This window comes from Oncorhynchus gorbuscha, linkage group LG19 (genome assembly GCF_021184085.1).
Source record: "Oncorhynchus gorbuscha isolate QuinsamMale2020 ecotype Even-year linkage group LG19, OgorEven_v1.0, whole genome shotgun sequence".
Taxonomy (NCBI): domain Eukaryota; kingdom Metazoa; phylum Chordata; class Actinopteri; order Salmoniformes; family Salmonidae; genus Oncorhynchus; species Oncorhynchus gorbuscha.
The window spans coordinates 71,024,033-71,034,032 of record NC_060191.1 but is presented as its reverse complement, the minus strand read 5'-3'; the positions used below and the strand labels follow the sequence as shown (position 1 = coordinate 71,034,032).

Below are 10,000 nucleotides of genomic sequence, written 5' to 3'. Positions count from 1 at the left end.
GCAAATTACAGTTCTCTGAACCGGTTCGAACCAGCAAATTAAAGTACTCTGAACCGGTCCGAACCAGCAAATTACAGTTCTCTGAACAGGTCCGAACCAGCAAATTAAAGTACTCTGAACCGGTCCGAACCAGCAAATTACAGTTCTCTGAACTGGTCCGAACCAGCAAATTAAAGTACTCTGAACCGGTCCGAACCAGCAAATTAAAGTACTCTGAACCGGTCCGAACCAGCAAATTACAGTTCTCTGAACCGGTCCGAACCAGCAAATTACAGTTCTCTGAACCGGTCCGAACCAGCAAATTAAAGTACTCTGAACCGGTCCGAACCAAAAAAAACGTATCTCTTTATATCATTCCTTTATATTCCTTTTTAAACTTGTAAAACCAACAGCTTTTTAGGTGTAGCTCATTAAATGACTTCACCAATCAGTGTGGATAGAGCAGTTTGTTACGGAGCACATGGACAGACTAGTGTATAGGGTGAGAGATACCACAGCGAGAGAGGATTTTACGTGGTGCCTTGGCTTGAAGCGTTGGGTATCCAGTGTCTACAAGCTGAACATCTTTTCTCAGTTTGCTTGTGTTGACTACCTGGCCCCCTCCCCCACTCAGAAGTATAGGCTACTTACGTTACGAGCATCATTCAGAGGATGGGGAGAGATTTCTAATGAGAAAAATAATGAATTTCGCTGTTTCAGGTCGAGTTAATTGATATTTTATAGTTATTCAATTTCACTTTTGATTTAATTAACTACGAAAGGTAAGCCTTGTTTTTAGTCATTCTTTTCAGGTTTTCTGTTCTGTTTCCTGAACCGGTTCCAACTCCTGGTTCAGTGTTCTCTCTCTCAGTGTGTGTGTGTGTGTGTGTGTGTGTGTGTGTGTGTGTGTGTGTGTGTGTGTGTGTGTGTGTGTGTGTGTGTGTGTGTGTGTGTGTGTGTGTGTGTGTGTGTGTGTGTGTGTGTGTGTGTGTGTGTGTGTGTGTGTGTGTTAATTTGTGTATTTCCTGTGCTACAATTCATTTTTATATGTTTTCTTAGAATGAAACCTGATTCAAGTGTTAGTTTCACAATGTTAGGTGGAACAACTTTGAATCACATGATTCAAAAGCTCGGGGCGGCAGGGTAGCCTAGTGGTTAGAGCGTTGGACTAGTAACCGGAAGGTTGCAAGTTCAATCCCCGAGCTGACAAGGTACACATCTGTCGTTCTGCCCCTGAACCCACTGTTCATAGGCCGTCATTGAAAATAGAATTTGTTCTTAACTGACTTGACTAGTTAAATAAAGGTTAAATAAATAAAATAAATAAATAAATCACCACCTATAAATAATATATCTAACTAAATCTCTCATCCCTCCCTCCTTCCCTCTCCCTCCTACCCCCTCCCTCTTTCCCTCTCCCTCTCCCTCCTTCCCTCTCCCTCTTTCCACCCCCCTCCCTCCTTCCCTCTCCCTCCAGCCGGTGGTGCGTCTGATAGAGGAGGCTGGCGGTCGTGGTCTGAAGGAGGTCCGGTTCATCACCCTACAGAACCACTACATCCTCAACATCAGAGAGGGTTTCCAGCAGAACGCCGTGTTCGGCTTCAGACGCCAGATCAAGAAACGACCCCTCTTCCTCTCCTCCGTGGTCCTCACGCCACACCTACAGTGAGTACTGGAGTGTATTAAACATTCAGGACACTTGCTCTTTCCATGACACAGACTGACCAGGTGAATCCAGGTGAAACTATGATCCCTTATTTGTGCCACTCAGAGGGGGAATGGGGCAAGACAACATATTTAAGAGTCTTTGACCGGGGTATGGTAGTAGGTAACAACCATAGTACACTGGAGACTGCTGCTACCATAGTACACTGGAGACTGCTGCTACCATAACAACCATAGTACACTGGAGACTGCTGCTACCATAACAACCATAGTACACTGGAGACTGCTGCTACCATAACAACCATAGTACACTAGAGACTGCTGCTACCATAACAACCATAGTACACTGGAGACTGCTGCTACCATAACAACCATAGTACACTGGAGACTGCTGCTACCATAACAACCATAGTACACTAGAGACTGCTGCTACCATAACAACCATAGTACACTGGAGACTGCTGCTACCATAGCAACCATACTACACTGGAGACTGCTGCTACCATAACAACCATAGTACACTGGAGACTGCTGCTACCATAACAACCATAGTACACTGGAGACTGCTGCTACCATAACAACCATAGTACACTAGAGACTGCTGCTACCATAACAACCATAGTACACTGGAGACTGCTGCTACCATAACAACCATAGTACACTGGAGACTGCTGCTACCATAACAACCATAGTACACTAGAGACTGCTGCTACCATAACAACCATAGTACACTGGAGACTGCTGCTACCATAGCAACCATACTACACTAGAGACTGCTGCTACCATAACAACCATACTACACTGGAGACTGCTGCTACCATAACAACCATAGTACACTGGAGACTGCTGCTACCATAACAACCATAGTACACTGGAGACTGCTGCTACCATAACAACCATAGTACACTGGAGACTGCTGCTACCATAACCACCATAGTACACTGGAGACTGCTGCTACCATAACAACCATAGTACACTGGAGACTGCTACTACCATAACAACCATAGTACACTAGAGACTGCTGCTACCATAACAACCATAGTACACTAGAGACTGCTGCTACCATAACAACCATAGTACACTAGAGACTGCTGCTACCATAACAACCATAGTACACTGGAGACTGCTGCTACCATAACAACCATAGTACACTGGAGACTGCTGCTACCATAACAACCATACTACACTAGAGACTGCTGCTACCATAACAACCATAGTACACTGGAGACTGCTACTACCATAGTACACTGGAGACTGCTGCTACCATAACAACCATAGTACACTAGAGACTGCTGCTACCATAGTACACTGGAGACTGCTGCTACCATAACAACCATAGTACACTGGAGACTGCTGCTACCATAACAACCATAGTACACTGGAGACTGCTGCTACCATAACAACCATACTACACTAGAGACTGCTGCTACCATAACAACCATAGTACACTGGAGACTGCTACTACCATAGTACACTGGAGACTGCTGCTACCATAACAACCATAGTACACTAGAGACTGCTGCTACCATAACAACCATACTACACTGGAGACTGCTGCTACCATAACAACCATACTACACTGGAGACTGCTGCTACCATAACAACCATAGTACACTGGAGACTGCTGCTACCATAACAACCATAGTACACTAGAGACTGCTGCTACCATAACAACCATAGTACACTAGAGACTGCTGCTACCATAACAACCATAGTACACTGGACACTGCTGCTACCATAGTACACTGGAGACTGCTGCTACCATAACAACCATAGTACACTAGAGACTGCTGCTACCATAACAACCATAGTACACTGGAGACTGCTGCTACCATAACAACCATAGTACACTGGAGACTGCTGCTACCATAACAACCATAGTACACTAGAGACTGCTGCTACCATAACAACCATAGTACACTAGAGACTGCTGCTACCATAACAACCATAGTACACTGGAGACTGCTGCTACCATAACAACCATAGTACACTAGAGACTGCTGCTACCATAACAACCATAGTACACTAGAGACTGCTGCTACCATAGTACACTGGAGACTGCTGCTACCATAACAACCATAGTACACTGGAGACTGCTGCTACCATAACAACCATAGTACACTGGAGACTGCTGCTACCATAACAACCATACTACACTAGAGACTGCTGCTACCATAACAACCATAGTACACTGGAGACTGCTACTACCATAGTACACTGGAGACTGCTGCTACCATAACAACCATAGTACACTAGAGACTGCTGCTACCATAACAACCATAGTACACTAGAGACTGCTGCTACCATAACAACCATAGTACACTGGAGACTGCTGCTACCATAACAACCATAGTACACTGGAGACTGCTGCTACCATAACAACCATAGTACACTGGAGACTGCTGCTACCATAACAACCATAGTACACTGGAGACTGCTACTACCATAACAACCATAGTACACTGAGACTGCTGCTACCATAACAACCATAGTACACTAGAGACTGCTGCTACCATAACAACCATACTACACTAGAGACTGCTGCTACCATAACAACCATAGTACACTGGAGACTGCTGCTACCATAACAACCATAGTACACTGGAGACTGCTGCTACCATAACAACCATAGTACACTAGAGACTGCTGCTACCATAACAACCATAGTACACTGGAGACTGCTGCTACCATAGCAACCATACTACACTAGAGACTGCTGCTACCATAACAACCATACTACACTGGAGACTGCTGCTACCATAACAACCATAGTACACTGGAGACTGCTGCTACCATAACAACCATAGTACACTGGAGACTGCTGCTACCATAACAACCATAGTACACTGGAGACTGCTGCTACCATAACCACCATAGTACACTGGAGACTGCTGCTACCATAACAACCATAGTACACTGGAGACTGCTACTACCATAACAACCATAGTACACTAGAGACTGCTGCTACCATAACAACCATAGTACACTAGAGACTGCTGCTACCATAACAACCATAGTACACTAGAGACTGCTGCTACCATAACAACCATAGTACACTGGAGACTGCTGCTACCATAACAACCATAGTACACTGGAGACTGCTGCTACCATAACAACCATACTACACTAGAGACTGCTGCTACCATAACAACCATAGTACACTGGAGACTGCTACTACCATAGTACACTGGAGACTGCTGCTACCATAACAACCATAGTACACTAGAGACTGCTGCTACCATAGTACACTGGAGACTGCTGCTACCATAACAACCATAGTACACTGGAGACTGCTGCTACCATAACAACCATAGTACACTGGAGACTGCTGCTACCATAACAACCATACTACACTAGAGACTGCTGCTACCATAACAACCATAGTACACTGGAGACTGCTACTACCATAGTACACTGGAGACTGCTGCTACCATAACAACCATAGTACACTAGAGACTGCTGCTACCATAACAACCATACTACACTGGAGACTGCTGCTACCATAACAACCATACTACACTGGAGACTGCTGCTACCATAACAACCATAGTACACTGGAGACTGCTGCTACCATAACAACCATAGTACACTAGAGACTGCTGCTACCATAACAACCATAGTACACTAGAGACTGCTGCTACCATAACAACCATAGTACACTGGACACTGCTGCTACCATAGTACACTGGAGACTGCTGCTACCATAACAACCATAGTACACTAGAGACTGCTGCTACCATAACAACCATAGTACACTGGAGACTGCTGCTACCATAACAACCATAGTACACTGGAGACTGCTGCTACCATAACAACCATAGTACACTAGAGACTGCTGCTACCATAACAACCATAGTACACTAGAGACTGCTGCTACCATAACAACCATAGTACACTGGAGACTGCTGCTACCATAACAACCATAGTACACTAGAGACTGCTGCTACCATAACAACCATAGTACACTAGAGACTGCTGCTACCATAGTACACTGGAGACTGCTGCTACCATAACAACCATAGTACACTGGAGACTGCTGCTACCATAACAACCATAGTACACTGGAGACTGCTGCTACCATAACAACCATACTACACTAGAGACTGCTGCTACCATAACAACCATAGTACACTGGAGACTGCTACTACCATAGTACACTGGAGACTGCTGCTACCATAACAACCATAGTACACTAGAGACTGCTGCTACCATAACAACCATAGTACACTAGAGACTGCTGCTACCATAACAACCATAGTACACTGGAGACTGCTGCTACCATAACAACCATAGTACACTGGAGACTGCTGCTACCATAACAACCATAGTACACTGGAGACTGCTGCTACCATAACAACCATAGTACACTGGAGACTGCTACTACCATAACAACCATAGTACACTAGAGACTGCTGCTACCATAACAACCATAGTACACTAGAGACTGCTGCTACCATAACAACCATAGTACACTAGAGACTGCTGCTACCATAACAACCATAGTACACTGGAGACTGCTGCTACCATAACAACCATAGTACACTGGAGACTGCTGCTACCATAACAACCATACTACACTAGAGACTGCTGCTACCATAACAACCATAGTACACTGGAGACTGCTACTACCATAGTACACTGGAGACTGCTGCTACCATAACAACCATAGTACACTAGAGACTGCTGCTACCATAACAACCATACTACACTAGAGACTGCTGCTACCATAACAACCATAGTACACTGGAGACTGCTGCTACCATACTACACTGGAGACTGCTGCTACCATAACAACCATAGTACACTGGAGACTGCTGCTACCATACTACACTGGAGACTGCTGCTACCATAGCAACCATAGTACACTGGAGACTGCTGCTACCATAACAACCATAGTACACTGGAGACTGCTACTACCATAGTACACTGGAGACTGCTGCTACCATAACAACCATAGTACACTGGAGACTGCTGCTACCATAACAACCATAGTACACTGGAGACTGCTGCTACCATAACAACCATAGTACACTGGAGACTGCTGCTACCATAGTACACTGGAGACTGCTGCTACCATAACAACCATAGTACACTGGAGACTTCTGCTACCATAACAACCATAGTACACTGGAGACTGCTGCTACCATAGTACACTGGAGACTGCTGCTACCATAGCAACCATACTACACTGGAGACTGCTGCTACCATAACAACCATAGTACACTGGAGACTGCTGCTACCATAGCAACCATACTACACTGGAGACTGCTGCTACCATAACAACCATAGTACACTGGAGACTGCTGCTACCATAACAACCATAGTACACTGGAGACTGCTGCTACCATAACAACCATAGTACACTGGAGACTGCTGCTACCATAACAACCATAGTACACTGGAGACCCCTGCTACCATAACAACCATACTACACTAGAGACTGCTGCTACCATAACAACCATAGTACACTGGAGACTGCTGCTACCATAGTACACTGGAGACCCCTGCTACCATACTACACTAGAGACTGCTGCTACCATAACAACCATAGTACACTGGAGACTGCTGCTACCATAGTACACTGGAGACTGCTGCTACCATAGTACACTGGAGACTGCTACTACCATAGTACACTGGAGACTGCTGCTACCATAGCAACCATACTACACTGGAGACTGCTGCTACCATAACAACCATAGTACACTGGAGACTGCTGCTACCATAGCAACCATACTACACTGGAGACTTCTGCTACCATAACAACCATAGTACACTAGAGACTGCTGCTACCATAGTACACTGGAGACTGCTGCTACCATAACAACCATAGTACACTAGAGACTGCTGCTACCATAACAACCATAGTACACTGGAGACTGCTGCTACCATAACAACCATAGTACACTGGAGACTGCTGCTACCATAACAACCATAGTACACTGGAGACTGCTGCTACCATAACAACCATAGTACACTGGAGACTGCTGCTACCATAACAACCATAGTACACTGGAGACTGCTGCTACCATAACAACCATACTACACTGGAGACTGCTGCTACCATAGTACACTGGAGACTGCTGCTACCATAACAACCATAGTACACTGGAGACTGCTGCTACCATAGTACACTGGAGACTGCTGCTACCATAACAACCATAGTACACTAGAGACTGCTGCTACCATAGTACACTGGAGACTGCTGCTACCATAACAACCATAGTACACTAGAGACTGCTGCTACCATAACAACCATACTACACTAGAGACTGCTGCTACCATAACAACCATACTACACTGGAGACTGCTGCTACCATAACAACCATAGTACACTGGAGACTGCTGCTACCATAACAACCATAGTACACTGGAGACTGCTGCTACCATAACAACCATACTACACTAGAGACTGCTGCTACCATAACAACCATACTACACTGGAGACTGCTGCTACCATAGCAACCATACTACACTGGAGACTGCTGCTACCATAACAACCATAGTACACTGGAGACTGCTGCTACCATAACAACCATACTACACTAGAGACTGCTGCTACCATAACAACCATACTACACTGGAGACTGCTGCTACCATAGCAACCATACTACACTGGAGACTGCTGCTACCATAACAACCATAGTACACTAGAGACTGCTGCTACCATAACAACCATAGTACACTGGAGACTGCTGCTACCATAACAACCATAGTACACTGGAGACTGCTGCTACCATAACAACCATAGTACACTGGAGACTGCTGCTACCATAACAACCATACCACACTGGAGACTGCTGCTACCATAGCAACCATACTACACTGGAGACTGCTGCTACCATAACAACCATAGTACACTGGAGACTGCTGCTACCATAACAACCATACTACACTAGAGACTGCTGCTACCATAACAACCATACTACACTGGAGACTGCTGCTACCATAGCAACCATACTACACTGGAGACTGCTGCTACCATAACAACCATAGTACACTAGAGACTGCTGCTACCATAACAACCATAGTACACTGGAGACTGCTGCTACCATAACAACCATACTATAATAATATAATATAATAATAATATATGCCATTTAGCAGACGCTTTTATCCAAAGCGACTTACAGTCATGTGTGCATACATTCTACGTATGGGTGGTCCCGGGGATCGAACCCACTACCCTGGCGTTACAAGCGCCATGCTCTACCAACTGAGCTACAGAAGGACCACACTAGAGACTGCTGCTACCATAACAACCATACTACACTGGAGACTGCTGCTACCATAGCAACCATACTACACTGGAGACTGCTGCTACCATAACAACCATACTACACTGGAGACTGCTGCTACCATAGTACACTGGAGACTGCTGCTACCATAACAACCATAGTACACTGGAGACTGCTGCTACCATAGTACACTGGAGACTGCTGCTACCATAACAACCATAGTACACTAGAGACTGCTGCTACCATAACAACCATAGCACACTGGAGACTGCTGCTACCATAACAACCATAGTACACTAGAGACTGCTGCTACCATAACAACCATAGTACACTAGAGACTGCTGCTACCATAACAACCATAGTACACTGGAGACTGCTGCTACCATAACAACCATACTACACTGGAGACTGCTGCTAACATAACAACCATAGTACACTAGAGACTGCTGCTACCATAACAACCATACTACACTAGAGACTGCTGCTACCATAACAACCATAGTACACTGGAGACTGCACAATGCACCGTTCTCTCCCTGGAAGTAGCAGACAGTCAGTCAATCGTTCTCTCCCTGGAAGTAGCAGACAGACAGTCAGTCAATCATTCTGTCCCTGGAAGTAGCAGACAGTCAGTCAGTCATTCTGTCCCTGGAAGTAGCAGACAGTCAGTCAGTCATTCTGTCCCTGGAAGTAGAAGACAGTCAGTCAGTCAATCGTTCTCTCCCTGGAAGTAGCAGACAGACAGTCAGTCAATCAGTCAGTGATTCCTCCCTGGAAGTAGCAGACAGTCAGTCAGTCAATCAGTCAGTCATTCCTCCCTGGAAGTAGCAGACCGACGGTCAGTCAATCGATTCTCTCCCTGGAAGTAGCAGACAGACAGTCAGTCAATCGTTCTCTCCCTGGAAGTAGCAGACAGACAGTCAGTCAATCGTTCTCTCCCTGGAAGTAGCAGACAGACAGTCAGTCAATCGTTCTCTCCCTGGAAGTAGCAGACAGACAGTCAGTCAATCGTTCTCTCCCTGGAAGTAGCAGACAGTCAGTCAATCGTTCTCTCCCTGGAAGTAGCAGACAGTCAGTCAATCGTTCTCTCCCTGGAAGTAGCAGACAGACAGGACCTAGTG

The 10,000-nt window shown here is 45.4% G+C and overlaps 1 protein-coding gene across 1 annotated transcript in view; it reads left to right on the top strand.

The window, feature by feature from the left end:
• The window catches only part of LOC124005159 (TCDD-inducible poly(ADP-ribose) polymerase), a 38,515-nt gene that overhangs the window by 19,777 nt on the left and 8,738 nt on the right, over nt 1-10,000 (top strand). Inside the window, exon 5 of the mRNA XM_046314149.1 lies at nt 1,457-1,644. Coding sequence (XP_046170105.1) covers nt 1,457-1,644 — 188 coding nt within the window. The remainder of the gene's footprint in view (nt 1-1,456; nt 1,645-10,000) is intronic.